Raw genomic sequence first — 26,721 nt, forward strand, 5'->3', positions numbered from 1 at the left:
GGGCTTTGGTGTCATGCGTTTGTCCGGCTGCGCGTTTATACGGCATTAAAAAAAAAAACGTTGCATGCAGCTTTTTTTTGCCGTTCAAAACCCAACGAACGCAAGGAAACCGCTTCTAGTGCGTTTTCTTTGTATTCATTTTACGCTTCTGAAGGACTGGATATATCCCATGATCCTACATGCTGTACATAGGGAAATGCGGAAAAGGGCAAAATAAAAAAAATAAATTGTTGAAAAACTTACGCGGAAATTATTGCATTTCTTCATAAACCACAAAAAAAAAACTTTCTTTAATCCGACGTTGTGCAGTCAGAGAGTGAACCCGGTAACGGCGGGCTTTCATATTCGATTCCCGACACACTGCCCCCAAAGGTTAACACACAAACTACAATTTGGACAAACGAACGCTGGTGTAGAAGTCAATCAAGCGCCACTACAAAACGCAACATAAAAGTCTAGGACGTTCAGAGCCCGTTCGTTTATTCAAAAACTAACGCCCGTGTGAACAAGGCCTTAGACATAAAACACATCTTCTCAGCGGGTTTAAAGTTTTGGGTGCTGGAGGCAGGACAGACTTTTTTATATGGTTTTAAAAAAAAAAGGAAACTATTATGAGAGCACGCTCAAAGCCGGTTGTTTTGATTCTGATTTCCGCAGCTGGTTATCTCACTCAGTAACAGAAACACGAGGTGAGGTGCTATAGGCTTCATCAAATGCACAAATAAGTGTTCATTTCTACTTGGTTGCATTAAAAGACAGAGCATTATCCAAGTCATGGCTACACGCGATACAAATACAAAAGACATATTTGTGTAAATATCAGTAGCTTAGCAACTTAATGTGTAGCAACACAGGCAGGAACACGCACCCAGGATGTGCCAGTGACACAGCAGAAAATACTTACACCTAGATGGTTTAACCTCCTTGAATGCCTTTTACTAAACAAGAATATCGAACAAAACGTGAATACAATGTTTAAAAAAAATTAAATTGTAAAAACAATATTTTTTCTGCGCATTTTATATGTAGTTTAAGCAGCGTGTATGTGTGACTGTTTTATATTAAAATAAATATAATTAGCTGAAAACATTACATAAAAAGATACATTTTAAAATGTTTATTATTTTGTGAAAAACCTTTAAAAGGGGTGTTGGATAGACTAAATTGACTGTAGGATTAATTAATAATAGCCTTATTGCAAAAAGCTTACGTTTTTATTGACTACAACTAGACGAAAATACTTACGGTTCCTCTGACTAACACTAGACTAAAATGTCCAGACTTTTGGGGGACATTTATCCTGGGACTAAGACTAAAATTGAAAATAGCTGGTCAAAGTAAGAGTGCTTGAACATGCACAGAGTATCAAGATCTCACGTTATTGGGACTAAACATCTGCGTGCCATAAGAAAATAATTTGTTAGTGAGACTAACGGCTTGAATGCTAGGGAGCATAACAATATTATTTTGGAGCGTTGGAAACAGGTCATGTGGTCTGATGAGTCCAGGTAGCCCCTGTTCGAGAGTGATGGCTGCATCAGGGTGAGAAGGGAAGCTCACAAAGCAATGCATCATCACGCATAGTGGCCAATGTACAAGCCTCTGGAGTAAGCAAGACCGTTTGTCCACATCTTGTAGTGATAGCTGTACCACATTTAGTAACGCTGGACTTCTAAAACTCCGACAGCTGAATCACGAAGGCGTAGCAGAACTACAGCATTTCTGTGTGACGCTTGAGAGACTCCATAATTGTACACTGCTTTATGGACTGCCTTATGGCAGGGCTGGAGCTGAAATCACTGCAGCTTTTTCTCTCGCTCTCACTTTCTCTCGTACTCTTACACACATACAGATCATACTCTGGCCTGTTGAGAACAGATAAAAATACTCTGCACTTCTCAGCGTTTCAGGTAAGATGTCAGTCACTGTGTAAATACACAGTTCTATGCAAATATCAACCTTAACACAGAGAGGCCAAGTTCAACAGGGGGAAATGCACTGATTTCACAGTCTCTGTTCTGATTGAGATTACTGTATAATTCGTAATATAACATATACAGTGATGTGAAAAAGTGTTTGCCCCCCCCACTGATTTCTTATTTTTTTGCAGGTTTGTCACACTTCAGTATTTTACTGTAGATCATCAAACATATGTAAATATTAGTCAAAGATAACACAAGTAAACACATCATGCAGTTTTTAAATGAAGTTTAAAAAAAAAACTATTATTATTAAGAGAAATCAAAATCCAACACTAGTATGAAGTAAACTTAACTCTGTCTGACAAAAGTGAAGTAGACCAAAATATCCTTAAAAGCTAGACATCATGCCAAGATCCAAAGAAATTCAAAAACACATGAGAAAGCAAATATACAGAAAGCTGTATATACAGCCATGGCCAAAAGTTTTAAGAATGGCACAAATATTAATTTCCACAAAGTCTGCTGCTTCAGTGTTTTTGGATTTTTTTTGTCAGATGTTACTATGGTGAAATGCTTGTAATTATACTTCAGTATACAAGTGTCAAAGGATTTTATTGACAATAACATTAAGTTAATGCAACGAGTCAATATTTGCCATGTCGATCCTCCTTTTTTAAGACCTCTGCGAATCGCCCTTGCTTGCTGTCAGTCAACATCTGGGCCACATCCTGACTGATGGCAGCCCATTCTTGCATAATCGGTGCTTGAAGTTGGTCAGAATTCGTGGGGTTTTGTTTTTTTCCACCCATCTCTTGAGGATCGACTCAAGTTCTCAATGGGATTAAGGTCTGGGGAGTTTCCTTGTCATGGACCCAAAATTTTGGTTTCGTTTCCCGAGCCACTTTTGCTTCATGGCATGGTGCTCCATCATGCTGGAAAAAGGCGCTGTTCTTCACCAAACTGTTCTTGGATGGTTGAGAGAGATCGCCCTCAAAGGTTGTTTTTGTACCATTCTTTATTCATGGCTGTGTTCTCAGGCAAAATTGTGAGCGAGCACACACTCGGCTGTGAAGCGACCCCACACAGGAATGGCCTCACATGCCATTCAGGATGTTTTACTGTGGCCATGACGCAGGACTTATGGTCTACTTTGGACCATTAACCCTTCCTTTCCTTTTGCATGTTATCCTTCTTCTACCAGTTCATCTTTAAATATTTAAATTCATTGTGTTGGTGCACAGAGTAAAAATTCTCCAAATGCGTATAAACCCTGACTGTGTCTAGATTTTGAATCCCTTCCATGGCTGGAAGCTGAAGAAACAGAACTGTCCGTCCTGTCGGTGTGAGAGCTGGCGTCACTTTATCTCCCCTCTAAGTCAAAGCCATCCAAGCCAATCACGAGCGTGAAGCTGCATGAGCAACAGAAGTGGAGGTTGGCTGCGTGTGTGTGCGTGTGTCTCTCAGAGGAAGTGTGTGTATGCCCATCCCTAACAGGTTTGATCTTGTTGTGTTATAGTGGTTGGAATTCAAAAGACCAAGACTAAGTGGGGAGAAAATTGAGGGATTGGAAAATTGAGTGTGGAAATGTACGAAGGAATTCCGCGTCCTGTGTTAGTCTGTGTATTAGTCCTGGTGTGCATCATGTCGCTCAGACGTGTACACACTGCGGAGAGATACTGTTAGACCTGCCGAGTGTTTGTGTCTCATCAGTGCTGCTCACACACTGCAGAGTTATTACTGATCTTCTGCTCTCTCGGGTACATCAGCACGACATCAGCAGTTTTATTCGGATCAGCGTCTCTCATCAGCTAGTTCACACACACACACACACACACACACTTCTGAACAACGCAGTGCTTAGCTGAATAGGTTCCCTAGCGAGAGGGTGTACACAGTGTACTACTTCCAGCTACAATCATAGTCTCATTTCTGCTTCACTGTAACCTGCTATATAGTCTCGGTGTGTGTGTGTGTGTGTCCACTCTGTGTGTGTCTGTCTGCTCTGTTTGTGTTGAATGTGTGATTTCATGTGTGTGTACATTTGTGAGTGTGTGTAAGGGGGGAGCTGTTTTTTCTGTGTCCCTGTTCATATATCTGTGTGTGTGTTTTTGGTGTGTGTCCATGTACTGTATGTATGTGTGTTACCTGTGTGCATGTGTGTCCCTAGCCATGCATGCATGTGTGTCTGCGTGTCTTTCTGTCTGCGTGTCTCCGTGTCCGTGTGTCTCCGTGTCCGCGTCTGTGTGTGTGGCTGTTTCTGTGTCTTGTGTTTTTCTGTGTGTGTCCGCATGTTCGTCCGTGTGTGTCTGCGTGTCCGTGTGTCCCCATCCGTGTGTCCGCATGCTCGTCCGTGTGTGGTGTGTGTCCATGCATTCGTGTGTGGCTGTTTTTGTGATTTTTGTTTTTCTGTCAGTGTTTGTGTGTGTCTGTACTGTTGTTGTCTCTGTCCACGTATCTGTCTCTCTGTTTGCGTCTTTGTGTGTCGGGTGTGTGTGTGTGTGTGTGTGAGACAGAGAGAGAGAGAGAGAGAGAGATGAAAATAAGCTGAATCTGCAATTTTCCTTTTTTCCACAGGAATGCTAACAATCACAGACTTCATCAATATCCTTCACAGATACTACAAGTCCCCCATGGTGAGTGATCTGCACACGTCCTCTCCTCACGTCTCGCAAGTGAGCTGCTGTGCGTCCTCATTAAATGCATTTTCTTTTTTTTCCCTCCAAGTCCAGTACTCCTGCAGTGTGAGGATGTTTAGGCTTTCTACTGTGTGTGTGTCTACATATAATCCATAAATACTGCAAACACTGCAGTGCGCTGCATTTCCAGGCTTCTAGACGCACTTGTTTGTGGCACCGCGCCTGTAACCGGCAGACGCAGCACATTTAGCCGATTAAAAATATCCCACAATGGTCCTGCTGTACCTGAAATGTGCTTTCATGCTCCTTGTCCATAAATAAATACGGAGAAGGGTCAGGACTGCACCAGCCTCTCTTTCATCACGGCTCACCTCATGGAGGTTAATTTTTAAATCCACTTGCAGTTTTATTGCCGGAAAGATTAAAGCGTCGAGATTTAAGATGCGTGGCTCTTCGGTTAGCGGCAGCGCCTGTAGAGAATTTAATCAAGGCTCCCCTTATGGCTTTTTCTTTTTTCGCTGTAACAGCACTGCTTTCTCATCAGAATTTTTAAGCTCTGAAATGATTTTTATTTTTATCTGATAAAACCCCGGAAGACTGCAGAAACACACACATGTCAGGAGTGGCCTGGAGAGACAGGAACAGCAATTCAGGATGATTTCACCCACTCAGCACGTTACTTAGGATGCCGATGAGCCTGATATTCCTCTCGCTCTGGTCATTATCACAATCGCACCTACACTCATGTGCAATTTACTCGGATCATTAACAAGGCTAAGCGAGCAGAGCTCAAGCAACCGGCACGAACCCGATCCAGGTTTAAAGCCGCACTCCTCGTTAGAGGATCTCTTGCTTGCGTAATCTTTTCTCTGGGGAGAAAGTCACACCTGCTTACCACTGTATAAGGAAGCGATTGTGTAGTCCGTGATCTCCAGAGCAAGTATGGGATTCCCAAATTAAATCAGGTTGTTCGGTAGGTTTATGGTTAACGCTCGAATAGGGTATTTACAACAGCACAACAGGGGACTCGATTATTGATCATGTGTGATCGTGTGTCCGAGCCCGCTACAATAGGTGGCAATATTCCCCATTTAAGCTTTTTAGTATTGTATTCCTGGTTGACCTGTTAGATCACACATCAAAACAAAAGACCGGGCATCACTAAATTGTGGTACTATCCGGACCCTGATGCTTTTGATGAATGAGGATAATTAATATACCAGTAATGTAGTTGTATGTAGTTTTTCCCTTGGGGTAGGTGCAGCTATACACAGCACTTAACCATGCAATTGTTTAAATAGTCTGAGGTAGGAACAGAAATGAAACGAAGCGCAACACAGCGTGGCTTACTCTAAAAAAAAAAAAAAGGTGACTATGAAAACTGAACCTTCAAAGATGAATGGACAGATGAACAAACGTATCCACAGCAGTCTGAGGTGAGCGCGTAAACTAGCCGAATTGAAAGGCCAATGAGCAAGCAGAGTCCTTTCACATTGATTTGCAGCCTGCCGGTCTGTGAATGAAGATCCATTGAAGATTGTTGAGCTTTTTTAACAATGGTCATTGTCTCAAAGCAGCTTTACAAAATAAAAAAGAAAATTTATGGAAGTGTGTATGAGTGAGAAATAAATGTTTTGAGATTGTCCCTGAAGAGCAAGCCGAGGGCGACGGTGGCAAGGAAAAACTTCCTGAGATGAGAGAGGATCCAGACTCAACAGGGAACCCATCCCAATTTGGGTGATAAAGGATAACAGAAATTATATAATGACATCATGTGTTAGGCTGCTGGAAGTTCAGTATAACAAAAAATGTCCAAGTTATCATGGAGTCCAGTTCAGCACAGGGATGAGTCAGACATGTGCAGAGGACAGAGTGGGGTCTGGATCGCTAGAAGCTCAGGAGCAGCATGTGTAGATCCAAAACATCATGAATGCCTCAAGATCTTCGCAGGGTTGGTCTCTGCCTACTGGAGCTGGCACAATCAAACAGTATTGTCAAGAGCTTACCTCTGCTGCAGAGAAGAAATTCATTTAGAGTTACCAGCCTAAGAAATCACCAATTGACAAACAGCACCACATATTAAGAGTCGTCATGGCGGCTTTCCAGAACATGAGTAGCAAATACATTCAAACATTCACCGTTCAACATTAACTGTTATTGTGTATTTTTGACGCCTTCACATCGGTTTACAATGTAAAAAGAAATAAAAATCAGGAACGACCATGAAGCTAAAAAGTGATCCCAAACTCCTGAGCAGTTGTGTCCATGCAACAAGTAGCTCGACTCCCAACCACATGGGTATGTTGGTCCAGTGTTGAGAAGTTTAATGTATGACTTTTTCTCAGTCGAAATAACCTGTTCAAATGTTTTTAGTTTTAGTAGGGCTAACAAAAACATGTAAACGTACTGGACAGGAATGTCTCTGAAATCTCCAAACAGTACTCTGTGTACGGATGTTAAACAGTGTGGCAGAACTGTTTATGAATACTCATGATGTTTTCAGGTGCAAATCTATGAGCTGGAGGAACACAAGATTGAAACTTGGAGAGGTATCGGACACCAGTCACTCCTTCTCAATTCTTTTGAAGGTCATTTTTCATTGTGACTAAAGTGCTGAAGTTTTTTTTGTTCTTTCCACAGAGCTCTATTTACAAGAAACCTTTAAACCTTTAGTCAACATATCACCAGATGCTAGGTAAGTCATTAGGGTTTTTTTTGTGTGTGCATGTACTGTGAACATGATTGCTTGATCTTATCTTTGATTCTGTATGCCCTATTAACGGCCATTATCACAGGCCAGTGGATGCGTATAAGTGTTTTGTGAATTGAAAGTCTAATGTCTCTATAATAAATGAAATGTCTGTATAAGTAATTTAGGCCTGATGTTAACTTCATGAACCATTCATTATTACCCAAAATGCTAGAACATTAATATTATGTATTAATAATGAATAAATAAGTTACACATGTATACAGTACTATGCAAAAGTTTTGAGCCACACTTACTGTATGTCTTTGTTTTGCTTTTAAAGAGTCAGCCTTTTTTGGATTTTTAATTTGGCCTTGAATAGTTCTCCATGCTTCCTGAGAGACTTTTTGGCTCTCATTTTGTTTGTTAAGCCACACAGTGACCTACAGTATAAATCATTTAAACATAAAAAGCATCTAACGTAGGGCATGAACCAGTGAGAAACCGATGCAGATGATGACAGATGATCAGGCCGGTATTCGTGTACTGGTAATGCTGAATGCTGAGTGGTTGGAACAGACGAGAGGGGAAATAAGGACGCTGCGGAGGTTTTTACATAAACCATCAATTTTTTTCCCCTTTCTATTATTTTAATCTACATAATTTAACTTAATTTTATAAATTAAATTAAGAAATAAGAGGTGGCTCAAGACTTTTGACTAGTACTGGAATTTCTCAATAAATTCTTAATATTGCATAGCCTATTAATCTGTAAACAATCTCGATAATAGAAGTCTGTTCAGAAATTAATCAAATCACCATCAAATTTACCAGTTATATACATTTCACTTGTATATGTTTTGTAAATTATCCATTTTTGTTTTGCTATATATTTATATTTATTTAAAAAGTTTAAAATTTTCATCTTGAGCTGTTTGTTTTTTGTATTATTTACATTTAGGCCATTCATAGAAATTGACTGGTTTTATGTGCAAATGAAATGTCATTTTTGCTTTTAGTTGACATGTTTGTATAAATTGAGGTGAGGCATTAGCAGTTATAGAATTTGAAACCCATGAGTCTCATTTTGTGTAATATATAATCATGATTCTTGCCATCATAAGTACCAAATATTTTCTAAAACTTGCTGGATAAATGCTCTTACGAATAATTTTAGGATAATTTTTGTTTAAATGCTGCTTGATAAACGAGACCGATTGATTGATAAACAAGGCCAAAATCAGCACCGGATTCTTTTCAGCTTATTGAAAACAAATACAGCACCCTTTTCTACAAAGAGAAACAGAGAAAGTGTGTGTGCTTGTGTAAGCTTTGACATTTCCTTGGGGTCCATTTTCATATTTTTATCTCTTTTCCCCTGCAACAAAGCTTTCTGGTACTTCAGGGTGATAAATAATTCAGCAAGCATCCTCTAACGAGATTGATAGACAAGGTGCTGAACACTCTTATTTCATGTTGGACTTAACAATATAGTCAAATTTGAGGTGCGTATAAGTACATAAGCATAGCTTTCTGGTTGTTATAATTTTTTTCTGCTCTGCACACAGAGTGTAAAGTTTGTTACTTGTAAGCAAAAAAACAATGTAAATAATGGGGGTCAAATTCCACGACCCTTGTTTAGTTCACAAATACATTCCAATGTTCAGCTTTCAGAGACTTGTATGAAGCTTCTGCAGTCCCACTTGATCAATTTGACAGATACCCACTCGATCAGTGTAACTGCAGAAGCTTTATGCAAGTTTCAGCTAAACTTTGAAATGCATTTTTGAATGGAACGAGGGTTGTGAAATTTGACTGACATTATCCTCACATTTCAGGTGATAAACTTCACGCTCTGTATGCAGAGCAGGAAAAATTATAGCAACCAAGAGCTATGGTAATGTACTTACTGTATATTCACCTCGATTTTGATTTAAGACAAACTTGAGAAGAATCTGATCTATGCCTTTTAAATCTTTAGCTGCAACCAACTTCGCTCTTGTCTTTTCATTAAAGGTTTATTATTCAGCTTATCTTTTGAATATCTCTGAATTTTCAAGATGACTCTTTAAGATAACAAATAAGGCACATAAAATGGATTCATCTATTTACAGTATTTATTGGTGTAATAGTATGGAATGAATACAATGCTGACATATGAAAGCTTAAGTTTCCTGTTTCTAGTTTTTTTTTGTTTTTTTTATGTTAATTTTGGGTTGATTTTTCATGTTACAAATACTTTTTACAAAATACAGTGGAACCTTGGATTACGAGCATAATTCGTTCCGGAAGCGGGCTCATATTCCAAAACACTCGTAAACCAAATTTCATTCTCCGATAAGAAATGGAATCTTAAGTTATTCGTTCCACACCCCAAAAATTAAATACATAAAAATAATTAAAACAAAATATAAAATAAAAATAAAACGAATTAACCTGCACTTTACCTTTAAAAAAAGTAAAAATAAATCCTGACGATACATGTTTCCGTTTATATGTGCAGGCGCTGTGTTTGTGTGTGTGTGTGTGTGTGTGCGCCACAAGAGAGGCTGAGGGAGATAATGGATTTTTAACCTTCTAATGAGACTTTCTTTTGCTTTACACACACACACACACACGTGTGTTATAAGAAACTGTACACGCATGCTGTACACACGCGCTTACAAACACAAAATAAAATGTTTTACACACACACACACACACACACACACACACACACACACACACACACACACACACGTGGTCACAGTGTTATAGTAAACAGTTGATTGTTGATTATACCAGTAAGGGACCCAGCAGGGAAGATGATTACCCACAATTCTGCAGCGCAAAATAGAGAAAAACAAGAAGCGCATGTGTGATACATAATACTCGGTACTCGTGAACCAAGACTTGCTCGTTTGTCAAGTCAAAATGTATTAAAAATCTTTGCTCGTCTTGCGGAACACTCGCAAACCGCGTTACCCGCAATCTGAGGTTCCACTGTAAATGTTATATAAGTATATTTATACATTCATCCATTAATATGATTACACATTAAATTTTGTTTTTAAAGGTAAAATATAAGTTGAACGTACTTTTATGCATTTGGATCAGCGTAGAAAATTCTGGATCTGTTTCTAATGAATAAACTGGGGCAGGATCTGGGTGTTGACTGTAATACATAGCAGTTTCAGTACACTGATTTTAGAAGGGGAAATATACCTAATCTGATGTTTTCCGTGTGTTTGGCAGCATATTTGACGCTGTATATTCGCTAATCAAGAACAAGATTCACCGTTTGCCCGTTATTGACCCCGTCAGTGGGAATGCACTTTATATCCTCACACACAAGAGGATCCTCAAGTTCCTGCAGCTCTTCGTAAGTGCCATTGTAATTATCTTTTTTATTTTACATCTTATTTAAAAATTATTTTTGTTTGAACAAATATATTTAAATTGATTTAGACCAGTGATGGTCTTATAGTGTTGTGTCCAAAAAAAATTATCATCTTTGTTTTATTGCGACTAAGAGGGTCATCATACTTTGCTTAAATTCTCCCATAAATGTCAAACTTCCGTATATTCATAAGGAATTTCATCACCAGACTCTGTTTGACTTGAACACCCCTTGTATACATTGATATTGCATGTCAGTGTTATTTATACCTCTAATAATTAACCATGGCATAGGCATAATGAAGTTGAAAAGCACTCCTTTATAGTCTGAGTTAACAAGACATAAATCATGTACATATTGAGTTGTTAATGTAACTTTCAATGGAAAACTTTGGTTTACAAAATACAAGTCATTTATATGCTTAATAAAGTGTATACTATTATTATTAATATATTACATTTAAATATTAAAAGTAATTATGACAGTAAAATGAAAACTATGTACACATACAAACACAATCTGAGTGCAGTTTAACTAGACTTAACAGATCAAACAAACACTGAGCCAGATGTTTGATTAGATTGTATACGCATTTCGAAACTGTTACTACCACAAAACGCAGTGAGATAGTGTGTACCTTTAGCTGACAAGTCAAATGCTGCTTTTTGATCCACTAGTTCCCTAAGAAGTGGACTGCACAGGATAAGGTTGAGTATTATTTCAAACACTAGGAAGTAAAACTGCTCAGTTCAAAGGGAACTGTAACCAGAGTGGGAAACAACTGAACAATAGTTCGTCACTTCGCTGGAAGTGGAAATGCCGATTTACCCCATGAGTCATCGCTGCTCGAAGATGTGCACAGCGGGCAATGGTTTCCCGAACCATTCATTATTGGCAAAGATGATCATAATTATTTGAAAGTAATTTACGTATATAGTTAACCGATGAATTATAAGCATTATGTAGGCTATTGCTGTGCGTGATAATAATCGCTTTAGGAATGACGGTGTCCATCTTGTAAATGAATTAAATGCAATTTATTAACAAGTTACATTAATTTCAATTACTGTAAATTTCAGTTTTTAATGTACGTTTTAGTTTCAGTATACACCAGTCAGCCATAACAATTATGACCACTGACAGGTGAGGTGTATAACACTTATTATCTGATTACAATGGCACCTGGAAGTGGATGAAATATAGTGGGCAGCTATTAAACATTTTATGTGTTGGAAACAAAAAAAATGGGTGAGTAAGGATTTCGGTGACTTTGTCAAAGGCACAGTTGTGGCCGTTAGAATAACTGAGTCAGTGCAACTCAAAAACTGCAACTGCTATGAGATGTTTGGGCTACAAAGGTGAGGACGTTCAAAAGTGCTCCAAGGAATAGGTGGCCAAGGCTCATTGCACGTGGGGTGTGAAGACTAGCTCAAGTAGTCTGACTGTATCTATTGTTGAAGAAAAAAATGTATGCTGGTTCTGGTAGAAAGGTGTCAAATCACCAAAGGCCAAAAGCGCCTACATGACCATCAATTCAATTAAATTTTATTTGTATAGGGCTTTTAACAATTGGCATTGTCCCAAAGCAGCTTTTACACAATCAAAAGAATTATTGTCCTTTACATCATGTGTGTGCGCATTGCTTATCTGTGGAAAGTGTATGCACAAGGATAAGAAGGCGAGCTTGTGAAGACAGAGTGAAGCTTTAAGAAAAAACTTTGGGTCTTGCCATTAATGTGGATGTTACTTTGACATGTACTGTCTACCTAAATTGTCAACAAGTACACCCCTTCATGGAAGCAGTATTCTCTGATGTCAGTGAATAATGCACCCTGCTACATTTCAAACATGGTTCAAGAATTGTTTGAGGAACAAGAAGTTCAAAGTGTTGACTTCAAATTCCAATTTCCTCTAAATTCTTCAGAACTCAGTCTGTAGGTTGTGCTGGAAAAATAAGTTCCATCTGTAAAGCCCAACCACATAACTTACAGGACTTAAAGGATCTGCTGCTGACGGCTTGGTGCCAGATACCGCACCATACCTCTGGGACGAGGGGTTTGGTTGCGAGTTTTTCTTTGTGAAGGAAACAATGGCGCTGTGTAGCACCATGATCCTCTTCACAACCCCGACTTCTCATTCGTCATTGTGGCAGCCCTTTTTTATCCCAGTTAACTCCAACCAACCCAATAAAAAGAACCAGTGAGTTGAATGTGTATGACTTCTGCAGTTGAGCTCATCAGTACCTCTGTCTTCTGTGAAAACTTTTAACCCACCCATGTCTAAAATGAGCAGAACAGGAAGCCACAATCAGATACATATGTTGATTTGTCTAGTTGCATAAAAGTAATTCGTCTTTATCTTTGCTACAGTTTACTCTTATTTTCTCTAATTAAGCTCATATTATTCTACAATGATTTATGACTGATTTCGCAATGTAAAAAGTGGGTTTGTATGACATACAAGTCAAATAAATTGCTCCTGAAAATCGCAAGTTTTTGATAATTTTAAAAGATTCTATTGAAACTTTTGAGTAATTTTGTCCCTAAATAATGCACTTGGAATTTTGGAAGGCAATAATTTACTCTGTTCCACAGAACACACTGTGTGTTGCTTTTTGTTGCTGTTCAGGAAGAAGCAATTTAATATATAATATACTAAATATATTTAATATTATTAGGGATGTTGTGTGGGTATATCCTTAAATAAACCCATAAACACAAGTGTCGTATTGCTTTTGTACAACAGTTCTACTACCAACAAAATGCGTTAATTTGCGAAGCATAGACTGTATAAAAAGAGGTGAAAAACATGATTAAGCCTATGTTGCTCTTGGATTCATGGTGGGGATGGTGGGAGCAGAGAAGAGACCCGTGTGTGTTTTGTGTCTTAAACTGCTGGCAGCAGACAGCATGAGACCCAACAAAGTAGGAAGACACTTAGAGACAACACACCCCAGTCACCTTAATAAGCCACTCGACTTCTTTAAAAGAAAGCTTTAGATAAGTGACGAAGTAAGCCTGTTATAACAATTGCATGTGTATTTTATCTGTTTTGAACTTGTTGGTATTTGATCTTATTGGTTTAGAAATTGATATTTTAATAAATAATAAACTTGGCCGATTTCGTTATCATTTTGTTGACAAGTGGGTCTTGACAGAAAATGTTTGAGAACCACTGGCTTAAGTTATGCATAGGAGATGGGAGAGAGAATGGTTTTACACCTGCAATATTTTTTTTCTTTAATGCAACCACGGGGGGCGCAATCCAGTGTCTTCTTGTGCCAGTCCCAAGTCTGAATAAATGCAGAGGGTTGTGTCAGGAAGGGCATCCGAAGTAAAACATTGGTCAAATCAATTATGCGAATCACGAATATAAATCCCATACCGGATTGGTCGCGGCCCAGGTTAAAAACAACCGGTGGAAATTGGGCTACTGTTGGTCGAAGAAGGAGAGGAGGAAGGCATGTTTGAAAGCAGAAAAAGAAGAAGAAAGGCAAGAGTTTAGGAGTGATAGTAGGGACTTTGAATGTTGGGACCATGACAGGGAAGGGAAGAGAGTTTGTTGATATGATGCAGAGAAGGAAGATGGATATACTGTGTGTCCAGGAGACCAGGTGGAAAGGTAGCAAGGCTAGAAGCTTAGGATCAGGGTTCAAATTGTTTTACCATGGTGTGGATAGGAAAAGAAATGGAGTAGGAGGTTTTCTGAAAGAGGAGTTTTTTAGGAATGTTCTAGGGGTGAAGAGAGTACCAGATAGGGTGATGAGTCTGAAGCTGGAAATTAAAGGGATAATGTTCAATGTTGTTAGTGGTTATGCCCCACAGGTAGGATGTGAGTTAAAAGAGAAAGAGAAATTCTGGAGTGAGTTAGATGAAGTAATGCAGAGCATCCCCAGAGGTGAGAGAGTGGTGATTGGTGCAGACTTCAATGGACATGTTGGGGAAGGGAACAGAGGTGATGAAAATGTGATGGGCAGGTTTGGTCTTCAGGACAGGAATGTAGAAGGACAGATGGTTTTTTCCAGAAGAGGCAGGAACATATAAGAGTGGAGGCAGAAGCACTCAGGTGGACTACATCTTGTGTCGACGTTGTAATCTGAAAGAGATCAGTGACTGCAAAGTGTTGGTAGGGGAGAGAGTAGCCAGACAACACAAAATGGTGGTGTGTGAAATAACCCTGGTGGTGAGGAAGGTGAAGAGGACGAAGGCAGAGTGGAGGACAAAGTGGTGGAAGCTGAGAAAGGTAGAATGTTGTAAAGTCTTTAGGGAGGAATTGAGACAGGCTATGGGTGGTCAGGAGGTGCTTACAGTTGACTGGACAACTACAGCCAATGTGATCAGGGAGACAGGTAGGAGGGTACTTGGTGTATCATCAGGTAAGGGGAAAGTGGACAAGGAGACTTGGTGGTGGAATGAGGAAGTCCAGGAGTGTATACAGGGAAAGAGCTTAGAAGTGGGACACTGAGAGGACTGAACAGAGTGGACAGGAGTACAGGGAGATGCAGAGTAAAGTGAAGGTAGAGGTAGCAAAGGCCAAACAAAGAGCATATGAGGACTTGTATGCTAGGCTAGACAGTAAGGAGAGAGATGGGGATCTGTACAGGTTGGCAAGGCAGAGAGATAGAGATGGGAAGGATGTGCAGCAGGTTAGAGTGATTAAAGATAGAGATGGAAATGTACTGACAGATGCCAGGAGGGTGATGGGAAGATGGAAGGAGTACTTTAAGGAGTTGATGAATAAGGAAAACGAAAGACAACAAAGAGTAGAAGAGGTGACTGTTGTGGAACAGGAAGTAGCAAATACTAGTAGAAGTGAGGTGAGAAGGGCGTTGAAGAGGATGAAGAGTGGAAAGGCTGTTGGTCCTGATGACATACCTGTGGAGGTATGGAAGTGCTTGAGAGAGGTGGCAGTAGAGTTTCTGACGTTCTGAAGTTTGTTTAACAAGATCTTGGAGAGTGAGAGGATTTCAGAGGAATGGAAGAGAAGTGTATTGGTGCCAATTTTTAAGAACAAGGGAGATGTGCAGAGCTGTGGCAATTACAGAGGAATAAAGCTAATGAGCCAGACAATGAAGCTGTGGGAAAGAGTAGTGGAAGCTAGGTTAAGGGCAGAGGTGAGCATTTGTGAGCAGCAATATGTTTTTATGCCTAGAAAGAGTACATCAGATGCAATATTTGCTTTGAGGAGGCGGAGAAGTACAGAGAAGGTAACAGGGAGTTGCATTGTGTCTTTGTAGATTTAGAGAAAGCGTATGACAGGGTGCCAAGAGAGGAGCTGTGGTATTGTATGAGAAGGTCTGGAGTGGCAGAGAAGTATGTTAGAGTGGTGCAGGACATGTATGAGAGCTGTAAGATAGTGGTGAGATGTGCTGTAGGTGTGACAGAAGAGTTTAAGGTGGAGGTGGGTCTGCATCAAGGATTGGCTCTTAGCCCTTTTTTGTTTGCTTTGGTGATGGACAGGATGACAGATGAGGTAAGACAGGAGTCTCCATAGACTATGATGTTTGCAGATGACATTGTGCTTTGTAGCGAGAGCAGGGAACAGGTGGAGGAAAATTCGGAGAGGTGAAGGTATGCTCTGGAAAGCAGAGGAATGAAGGTCAGCCGCAGCAAGACAGAGTGTGAATGAGAGGGACCCAAGAGGATCGGTGAGGCTACAGGGAGCAGAGGTAAAGAAGGTGCAGGATTTTAAGTACTTAGGGTCAACGGTCCAGAGCAACGGAGAGTGTTCAAAGGAGGTGAAGAGGCGGGTACAGGCAGGTTGGAATGGGTGAAGAAAAGTGTCAGGTGTGTTGTGCGATAAAAGAGTATCAGCGAGAATGAAAGAAAAGGTGTACAGGACAGTGGTGAGACCAGCAATGCTGTTAGAGGTCTAGAGGAAGACCAAAGAGGAGATTTATGGATGCAGCGAGAAAGACCATGAAGTTAGTTGGTGTGAGAGAAGAGGATGCAGAGGATAGGGTTAGATGCAGGGAAATGATTCTCTGTGGCGACCCCTGAAAGGGAACAGCCGAAAGACGAAGAAGAAGCCAGACAAATGTATGGGGTTAAATTCTTATTCACCCTTAGTTAAAATTATATTTAAGCCAGAAAGTTACAAAATATAGTTATATAACAATTAGATGCATGGCCGATTTGAGTGAATGCTGCATTGCAGGTGTAAAACCATTCTCTCATCTTCTATGCATCACTTAAGCCAGTGGTTTTTAATTTAATTAAAATTTTATTCAATTTTATTTGTGAAGGGCTTTTATCAATCGTCATTGTCGCAAAGCAGCTTTTCGCAATCAAAAGCTTCCTGTTTTTAAATGTAATAAGATCAACAATGATGTAGAAAACCTTAATGTAACCAGGTTTATATTAGAACCTCAACACTGTCTTGGACATCATCTATTATTTTGTCATTTAAAAGCTATGCTTAGGATACATGTGTGAATGTGTGCACAGGGGTGTGTGTAAAGATGTGTAAAGAGATTAGTGTGAACATGGCCAGTCAGACAGATTGCAATAATCCCCACCAGATTGGATTTAGACAAGTCTAAGTGTGTCTGACAGAAGATGCAGCTCCTTGAATGTCCACTAGGAGGAATGCATTCAAATGTGAGTCAATCCCCAAAGGCCCAAATTTAAAGTTTATAGCCTGGCACACGCACGAATGCTTAAAAAAAAAAAAAAAAAAAAGGGTTTCCACTTCCATAGCCAGATTTTTTTTTTGTGTGTGGGCCCTATGGGGATTGACTCACATTTGAATGCATTCCTCCTAGTGGACATTCAAGGAGCTGCATCTTCTAGCGCATCTGTGTCAAGTTACTCCTGGGTTTGAAGACACCAGACTGTGTTTTTGTTTGTGTCTTCTGATTTTGTTTCTTTAGTCTCTGCTCCAAAACAAATAATTTGTACAGGGTTTACAGTAAAACGTTGCCAAGCAACTAAACGTTTCTTCACACCCTAAATACATTGACTGAGCGCCAATTTGCTCATTTATTTGTGGCCTTAAGTAAATGCAACATTGCCTGTTAAGTCATGCATTAGAGGGAATCTATGTAATGTTTTAAATTGGCTGCATGTAATCCAGCTAGTCTGCCTTAAATAAATGGAATTCTGGCAATAATTTAACAGTTGAAGTTAATCTAGAGTTAGAGAGGAATTGGTTGAGCATATCCTCGACCAAACAAATTAATAAATTGTTCAACCGGACCTGTCACAAATGCAGATTTCTTTTTTTTTATTTTAAGCTTTAAGTTTAGTGATAAGGTGAAGCCTAACTACGTAAAGGAATAAAAAGACTTTAGAATTTTTTCCGTAAAAGAGACAAGAGGAGCAGAGAGAATGTAAGAGACAGATGTGAAGAGCCCATCACACCCAGGAGTAACTTGACACAGACGCGCTAGAAGCTGCAGCTTTTTGAATGTCCACCAGGGGGAATGCATTCAAATGTGAGTCAATCCCCATAGGGCCCAAATTTAAAGTTTATAGCCTGGCACACACACATGCTTAAAAAAATAAAAATTTCTGGCTATGGAGGTGAAAACCCTTTTTTTTTTTTTAAAAAGCATGTGTGTGTGCGCCAGGCTATAAACTTTACATTAGGGCCCTATGGGGATTGACTCACATTTGAAAGCATTCCTCCTAGTGGACATTCAAGGAGCTGCATCTTCTGTCAGACACACTTAGACTTGTCCAAGTCCAATCTGGTGGGGATTAATGCAATCTGTCTGACTGGCCATGTTCACACTAATCTCTTTACACATCTTTACACACACCCCTGTGCACACATTCACACATGTATCTTTAGCATAGCTTTTAAATGACAAAATAATAGATGATGTCCAAGACAGTGTTGAGGTTCTAATATAAACCTGGTTACATTAAGGTTTTCTACATTATTGTTGATCTTATTACATTCAAAAACGGAAAGCTTTTGATTGCGTAAAGCTGCTTCGCGACAATGGCGATTGATAAAAGCCCTTCACAAATAAAATTGAATAAAATTTCAATTAAATATAACATATATTTCTTGGACCACATTGGTATTCTCACTAGTGATATTAGTTTAAAACCTATTCAAATACTTGAAAACGAGCAAACATTAGCATTTTGGCGCAGTGGTAAAGTGCTCGCCCTATCTGGAGGTCTAGAGAGAGCTGATTGGCCAAGCTCTCCCAGAGGGGAGGGATGAGAGGTACTTGGTGCGCCCACATTAATCGCGGCTTTACAGCCAATCATGGGCGTCTTTGAGGTCATGAAAGAGAAAAGAGCGAATAGCGCTGTCCTCCAGGGGTGTTATGCCGCCCCCAACAGTGTGTGAGCGAGCAGTTTTAAAAGATGCGGTCGGCTGGCATCACTCTCTAATTCAGTCGTGTCTAGTTCCTCTCCGTCACTAGGAGACTCCCACATTAAGGCTACTACTATAACTCAGTCGGGAGGGCTGAAGACTATTGCGTGTTTCCTTCGAACCACGTTACACCAACCGACCGCATCTTTTTGAATTGCTTGCTCACGCACCGTTGGGGGCGGCGTAACACACTCGGAAGACAGCGATATCTGCTCCTTCCTCTTGTGTGACCTCAAAGACGCCCCTGATTGGCTGTAGAGCAGTACATTACTGGAATGATTTTTTCCCCATTTTTAGTAATTAACAGAGGTGAAAGTACTTTTAAAAGTTTAAAAGTTTTACATTCTTACCAGTACTACTGTATGTAGCCAAATAGAGAAAAATGCAATATATAGGGTGTAGAATCCCTTGTCCCACACATCTAGTAGTGCACTTGATTAGGGGTTAGAGAGGGATTTGAGATTTAAAAGTTTTCTGTGTTAGAAGCTAGTTAGCTTTTGAACCTTTTTTCTTTTTCTATAGATTTTTTATGGTCCTTCAGCATACAGTTGTTTTAAACCCCGAACAGTTTTTAAAGTATTTAAAAGTCCCTAAGGAAAAGCTTATTGAAACGTTCCACGAACAAAATCTGTGTATTTTTTGGAAGCTTTAAAAACATGCTGCACAAGAAAAAAAAAAAAGTTCTTTGATGGTTAACATTTTGAGTTTGGTAACCATACTTGTAAATCTTTTCAGGTTGTACATCTGGTTCTTCTTTTTTTTAACTAGACTTTAAAAATGTCAATATAGGCTATAGGTATATAATATTTGAGGGGCCAATTTTGTTTTTATACATGTGCATTTATATTTATGCTGTTGAGCTCAAAAATGTTATTTTATTCTGTCTACGCTTTAGCCTAGTTAGACAAGACTGGAACTGGGCAGGCACACTGGAGACTTCACTGACCCAGTGCTCGAATGTATTTATCATTTATCCACACCTGCACCATGTCTGTTGTCCGCTTTTTTTTGCCGCTTGAGCACACACTGCAGCAGAGAAACTCGAACCTCTTTTTTTTTTTCTTTCTTCTTTTTCCTCTGGTCAGGTGTGTGAAATGCCAAAGCCTGCCTTCATGAAGAAGACCCTGGAAGAACTGGGCATCGGGACGTACAGCAACATCGCCTTTATTCACCCCAACACACCAATAATCAAAGCTCTCAGCATTTTTGTGGAGAGGAGGGTTTCAGCTCTGCCTGTGGTAGACGAGTCTGGTAAAGACGTGCCCTTCAGCCGTTCTCATTTGTGCTTAAGGCTTCTTCTAAATAAATTCACATACTAATGCCAGATGAGTTTGATCATGAGGCCTCACTGTGTTTACTGTCTGCTTTTTTTACAGGAAAGGTTGTAGATATTTATTCCAAGTTTGATGTCATTGTAAGTGTTTTTTTTTTTTTACATGTAGCTCATTTATACTAGCAATTTTTAAGAACTCGATGGGATCTCATGCCCTGTATGTACCTTTTGTTTGTGTAGAATCTTGCTGCTGAAAAGACCTACAATAACCTGGATATTAGCGTGACTCAGGCTCTGATGCATCGCTCGCAGTACTTTGAGGGGGTCATGAAGTGCAACAGACTGGAGACTCTGGAGACTATAGTGGACAGGATAGTCAAAGCCGAGGTGAGTTCCTACGAGAGACACATTTTTACAGACACAGTGCACAGGATAGAGAAGCTGAGGTGCATTTGCATCTGGGTGGGAAAACACATGCACAAATGTAATAGTTAAAATAAAACTTCAAAACAACATTTAGTTGCAAGCAATGATTCTAGAAATGGCAGGTTAGCTAGTTTAGCAGTAAGGATGATTGCAAGTTTTTCTCAACCTTGATTTCTGGATGGAAGAATATGTATTCGTATATGTATTGTATTTTGTCAGAAAAGAGAATTTCCTGTTATAGCAATAATTTATTAATAAATCTTGCTTTCAGCACCTTCTATGCTTGTATCCTGAAATATTTAAGCAAATGAGTCCAGATTAACATCATTAGTTAAGTTGACAGCTTTCGCACTTGATGATAAGGGATTAATGTTTAACAAGCCTGTAAATAGATTTTCCACTATACAGATTTTTCTGGACTTTTTTAATTCACATAGACATTATCTGCAGGCTGCTATTATTAAGTTACTAAGATTTTGATTAAAGCCATTAAAAACAAGTCATCAGTCAGACAGGGTAATAACACTAAGGACTCAATAATAACTATAACAGTATTGATTAATAGTTGGTTGTGATGGAGGTAAGGTAGTACTTAGGGTAATGACTGCCTCGTATATCCTGCATTCCTCGTTGAAATGAAATTGGAGTTAAATGTCCATATGTAGCTGCAATATGCTTGTAAATGCTAAGAGCAGTCTAGGAAGCAGGCAGTTCAATAAATGGTGGAAAGTTTCGAGGAGATGTTCACAATTACCTGCATCTGTATGATGCATCTTTCCCACTGCATCTCAAACAGTTGATATCTTAAATATCTACATGGTAACTAAGCTCTTCATGTTTGTTTACTTACTATGCAAAACTGTTATTAAATTCTCTGGTATGCCCCCTACTGGAATCCTCCGGTAATACGCATAGTACAGTGGAACCTTGGATTACGAACATAATTCGTTTTAGAATCGGGCTTGTGTTTCAAAACACTCGTGAACCAAAGCGAATTTTCCATAAGAAATAATGGAAACTCAAATTATTTATTCCACAGCTAAAAAAAACCCCATAAAAATAATTAATACAAAATATAAAGGAAAAATAAAACAAATTAACCTGCACTTTACCTTTTAAAAAAAGTTGAAATAAATCTCGATATATATGTGTTACGTTTATGCACGCAGGCGCTGTGTGTGTGTGTGTGTGTGTGTGTGTGTGTGTGTGTGTGTGTAAAAGCGAGAAGAGAAAGGATGTGTTTGTGTGTAAGTAAAGGTGAGAGGAGGAGGGGTGTGTGGGGCACAGTGTCCAACGACTCGCGCGCGCACGCGCGCGCACACACACACATAACGGCATGCTGACGCACAGAGAGAGATCGTGTTACTCGAAATCCGATGTTCCACAGTATATAGGCACGTACAGTATGTGAACAACTACGCTCACAATGTTTCTGCATGTTTTATCACATGTTAACAGCTAGTACTGTATACAGTATTTATGCTATAGGATACACAGCGAGCTGGCACGATACTGCTGGCATTCAGGATTTTCTGCCTCTTCACAGGTGCACAGGCTGGTGGTGGTAGACGAGGCCGGCCGCATCGTGGGTATTGTGTCTCTGTCTGACATCCTGCAGGCCCTGGTCCTCACTCCAGCAGGTATAGACGCTCTGCACTGCTAAAGCTCCTCTCTGTTCCCGGACTCCTCTCTCTTCCCACCCCAACACACACATACACACAGGTATCGCCGTCATGCCCCCCCTGGCTTTGTCAAACACAGGAGTGCTGCACTGCTGTCACTGCAACCTGTTTCTCTGTTTGTGTGAGATTTTTTCACGCTTCACACAAAATGTGACACTGATAAATAAGTGTGATGCAAATGTGTGTGCATGCATGCAGGTGAGGGTGTGTGTTGTTGACATTAGTCCTAACATGTCCTGGATCTTTTTTCCATTTAGAGGTGCCCAGCTTGATAGATTGTGTGTGTGTGTTCTGTCTTAATGCACTGATGGATACAATAAGTTTCTAAATAATTATACAGTAAGTTTATATCCTTGCAGGCCGGAATTCGTGTAATACTATGTAGTAAGTATTATGTAATGTTTAGGCCAGCAACCAGGTGATCCGCTCAGTGACCTTGAAGCTGTTATCTATATAATATTATATGTATATAATATAGATTTACATCATGTATATGTATGATACATGCTTTTCATTCTATAGTGCTGGGAACAGGTCTGTTTTCAGTCAGTATAGCATTTACAAATCTTTGAAAGAGGTTCAAGTCAATCTAGGACTTAAGATGGAATTTCTCATGACACAAAATGTTTAACAGTGATGGGACTCTTAGGCCCAGTAAAACATTTGAATGGTGCGAATGTTTTAAAATCAAGGCCATGTGACTGACCATCCTGGCCAAGGCGGCTCTGATACAGATAACTTGTCACTGACTTGCAGAATAGATGCATCTGTCTGTGGGAACTGTACACAGGGTCATTTTTCAACACCATTTGCACATTACAGGAACTGTGAGTTATTGCCACATTCCCCGTACAGTCCTGACCTCACTCCAAACCATTTCAACATGTCTGGGGTATTAAAGGAGTTCCTTCTCGTAACTGTTATGTTATTCTGCACAATCAAAAGTCCTGAGAGCAGTAACACTGCTGCGACTGCTTCTTTTTATTGAAGACGAGAAACAAATGGATTTCTTTCACAATTGTTGCTCACTTTGGTTATGCATTTAACTGCCATGATATGAGGAAGTGTGTAAAAGCATACAGATACAGGTCAAGAGGTCTAGTTAATCTTTACATCAAGATTGGGAGGGGGGGGGGTGACAATAGTGTAGTTTGTCTGTGCCAAAAGCGGCTGATTTGAACGTTACAGAAACTGCTGAAACTTTTACACCCAACAGTCTGTAGAGTTCACACAGGAAAATTAAACCAACAGGAACTTAACAGTAAGACAAAAAACTAAAGATGCACTGGTAGATTGGCTTGGACCAGAATCAGAAGGTTTTCAGCTCAATTGGCCATGACTGGTGATCAGCCGATTAGCCTCAGAAATAACCATTTGTGTGCTGATTGTGCACATACTCCCGAACTGGAATGCATTTGCCAAGAGACCAGAGACCCCGGGTGTTTCGAATCCCGCTACAGCAATTTACAGCAAGCGCTCTCAAGGGAAGGGTGCTCTCTCACATCAATTGTGGAGCACTGGCCAATGATGTGCATCTCCGCTTTATTCCTCCCCATTAAAGCACATTTCCAGCTGTTCAAGAAGCATGTTAAAGAAGGGTTTTACCCTTCTGTTGAATTTTCATTAAGAACTCGGTGACCAGTAAGTTAGAGAAAGTCCTCTAACCTTCTAAAGGGTCTTTGTTTTTTTTTAAGTAAAGTTTGAGATTCAGTATTCTGTTATGTATTTATTATTGTTATTATTATTTTTATTATTTTATTCTTTTTACAAAGTTACAAAAATGACTCCAGTTTTCCCCCTAGTGTCCAAAGACATGCAGAACAGGACAAATGGCATTCCCAAATACTGTAGCCTTTAGTGCATGTGTGAGTGCTTGTGGCCTGCAATGGATTGGCACAATGTCCAGCGTAAAATAGTTTAGGATCTCGTAAATATTTTCAAAGAATGTACTGTTGGTTGATTAAAAAAGGAGAAAAGGTATTGCAGTGTTTTATTTTGTCCAAAACCCCCACTGTGTATCGCAGGGCAAATCTCTATTGTGCTACTGTTACCTTAAGAAATACAACACCATTCAGACTGTGGGATGTTACTGAGTGCATTCTGTCTGGTGTGAATATCTTACACTGAATACAAATCAACAAATGTTCAGAATCTTAATTAGCAGATGGATAGCTGTGAATTTTGCAGTTAATATGCATAAATCAGATTCTGTTCTGCCTCCCATTCTCTTTCTTTTGTATTGTTTTTTTTTTTTTTTTTTTGGTTTGTTTTGATTTTGCTTTTTTTTTCTGTACATTAAATCAGCACAGTCACAGAGGGTTAATAAACAGCCAAGCACAAGTAGGACTGAGAATGTTATGGCCTTCAAATTGAATCGTTTGAAAGCGGCATTTTAGCCAATAGGTTTAAAGACGTGCTCTATAAAATGTTAACATGTAATATATTTGTGTTGTCGGTACTTTACACCATTCCAGATAAAGGGATTGTAGCATGATTCATGCACACTCGAGTGATATGCTGTATAACAGTACTGATGAAATCTGAAGACGTACTCCAAACCTTGAATGCACTTCCTTCACTACAGCATGATGCACTTGACCCTGTGCTAACACCGGCACTTGTGTTTTCTGTTCTTTTTGACCCTAGCATGTTAAATGTAAAGTGTTCAGGGAAAAAAATGATGTCTGAGGCTAGAAATATTATAGTATATTGTCGTAGTAAAACTGTCACTGATAAAAGTTCAGCTTTTACAAGAGCTCTTTGGTTGTGATGCGGGTTGTCACAGGTAGATTGCTGCTACTGTATAGCACTGCTATACCTTCTGTCTAAAAGCCACCAATAGGAGGAGTGTATAGGATGATGCAAACCTCTGTATGGCTTAAAAAAAAAGAGAATTCAGTGTTTTTTTTGAGCAATTGTATAAGACATTGCATAAAGCTAAAACTAACTTTAAATGTATTTTACAATACATTTTAAGCCCTGAAAAGTTTTCAGGTGCCTGTGACTCCTTATAATTGGTCAGTAATTGTTTAGGAAATGTGCTAATCTATACTTCTTTCCTTTCTAGGTCTGACCAGGAAGGAGAGTGAGGAGGCTGAGTGATGCCACATTAGAACTGTTCGATTCTGTCATGCTGCTGAAGGAGGAAGCAGAAAGTAGATTTAAAGCTGGAGTTTGGGATGACTACACGGCCCACTAAGGGCTAGAAAGAGGAGGAAAAGGGTACAGAAGTGCAAATTGAATGCTGCTGAGGGTCAAATGATGAAATGGGGGAATGGATGGATGGATGGATGAGCTACAGGGGCGACGATGTGGACCACCAAGAATCTCTTCGTCACGGGTTCCGCAGAGCTCAGTGTCTAAAGCCATTATTGCACGCTCACCATCACGACATGTAAAACATCGCCATCTGGTGTCTGTTATGAATACTAAACTGAGGGGTCTGGTTTGGATTGTACCATCGTCATCATCTTGAGAGGATTCCTTCTAGTCACAAGCAGTTTAGGACTGGCTTTTATTGTTTGTTTGTTTCATTTCCGTGTTACTAGCACAGCTTTGGCTTGTGGGTTTACTTGCACATTTAAAACTGTCCTTTTGTTCTGTACAATTTCTACTCTCTGTTTATTAACATTCATTTTTCCTCTTTTTTCTTTTTAAATGGTGCCTTCTGTCCACCAGATGTTGCTCGTTATAGATGGCCAAGAGAAAGCAAGAATAGCGAATGTTCAAACGAAACAAATCGAATGTCTAAGTGTCTGCAAACCAAAATGTTTGGAATATATTGTCAGTCATTTTTAAGTTTTAAGTTTATATATATATTTTTTTTTTTGCTTTGAAAAGTTTAATTTCAATGAGATGTTTTTAGAATGATGCTGTAAATGTAGATTCAATGTTTTATTTATTTATACTTTAATTATTAGTTTAAACTTTTTTTTTTTAAGTGGGATAGAAAAACACGTTCAGCCCCTATGCATTAATAAATGATGTTCTTATGACTTGACGTTGAGTGCAATTTCAAAAAACGCAGCCGCTGCCTACACGCAGTTATTTCTTCTCTCCAGGTAAACCAGAGGCATGCAACAAACCCCCTCATACTCTGTATCAGCTGTACTGTACATAGGAAGAGCTTGTGAGATATCTTCAAAGTGCCAGAGAAAGGTCTATTTTTATGTTTGTGATATTAAAGATTTTCATTTGCAGGTCCTGTCGTCTTTATTGTGGCTGTGTTGATGGTTAAGGTCTCTGATTAAAACCTCATGTCCACTGAAAATGTACGTCACTGGCATGAATAATATACTACAATGGTTCAACATTGTGGATCGATTTTATTTTTCCATTTTGCAGTTTGGAAAACAATAAACCATGCTACTGAATCTTTGA

The 26,721-nt window shown here is 39.5% G+C and overlaps 1 protein-coding gene across 2 annotated transcripts in view; it reads left to right on the forward strand.

The window, feature by feature from the left end:
• prkag2a (protein kinase, AMP-activated, gamma 2 non-catalytic subunit a) overlaps nucleotides 1-26,721 on the forward strand; it is a 124,402-nt gene extending 97,681 nt beyond the window's left edge. For both annotated transcript variants that reach the window (XM_053487758.1, XM_053487759.1), the window contains 9 exons: nucleotides 4,497-4,555; nucleotides 7,062-7,107; nucleotides 7,199-7,253; nucleotides 10,482-10,608; nucleotides 20,046-20,211; nucleotides 20,337-20,374; nucleotides 20,474-20,620; nucleotides 22,206-22,299; nucleotides 25,409-26,721. In XM_053487758.1, coding sequence (XP_053343733.1) covers nucleotides 4,497-4,555; nucleotides 7,062-7,107; nucleotides 7,199-7,253; nucleotides 10,482-10,608; nucleotides 20,046-20,211; nucleotides 20,337-20,374; nucleotides 20,474-20,620; nucleotides 22,206-22,299; nucleotides 25,409-25,443 — 767 coding nt within the window. In that variant the 3' untranslated portion in view covers nucleotides 25,444-26,721. The remainder of the gene's footprint in view (nucleotides 1-4,496; nucleotides 4,556-7,061; nucleotides 7,108-7,198; nucleotides 7,254-10,481; nucleotides 10,609-20,045; nucleotides 20,212-20,336; nucleotides 20,375-20,473; nucleotides 20,621-22,205; nucleotides 22,300-25,408) is intronic.

The sequence above is a fragment of the Clarias gariepinus genome, chromosome 26 (assembly GCF_024256425.1).
Source record: "Clarias gariepinus isolate MV-2021 ecotype Netherlands chromosome 26, CGAR_prim_01v2, whole genome shotgun sequence".
Classification (NCBI taxonomy): Eukaryota; Metazoa; Chordata; class Actinopteri; order Siluriformes; family Clariidae; genus Clarias; species Clarias gariepinus.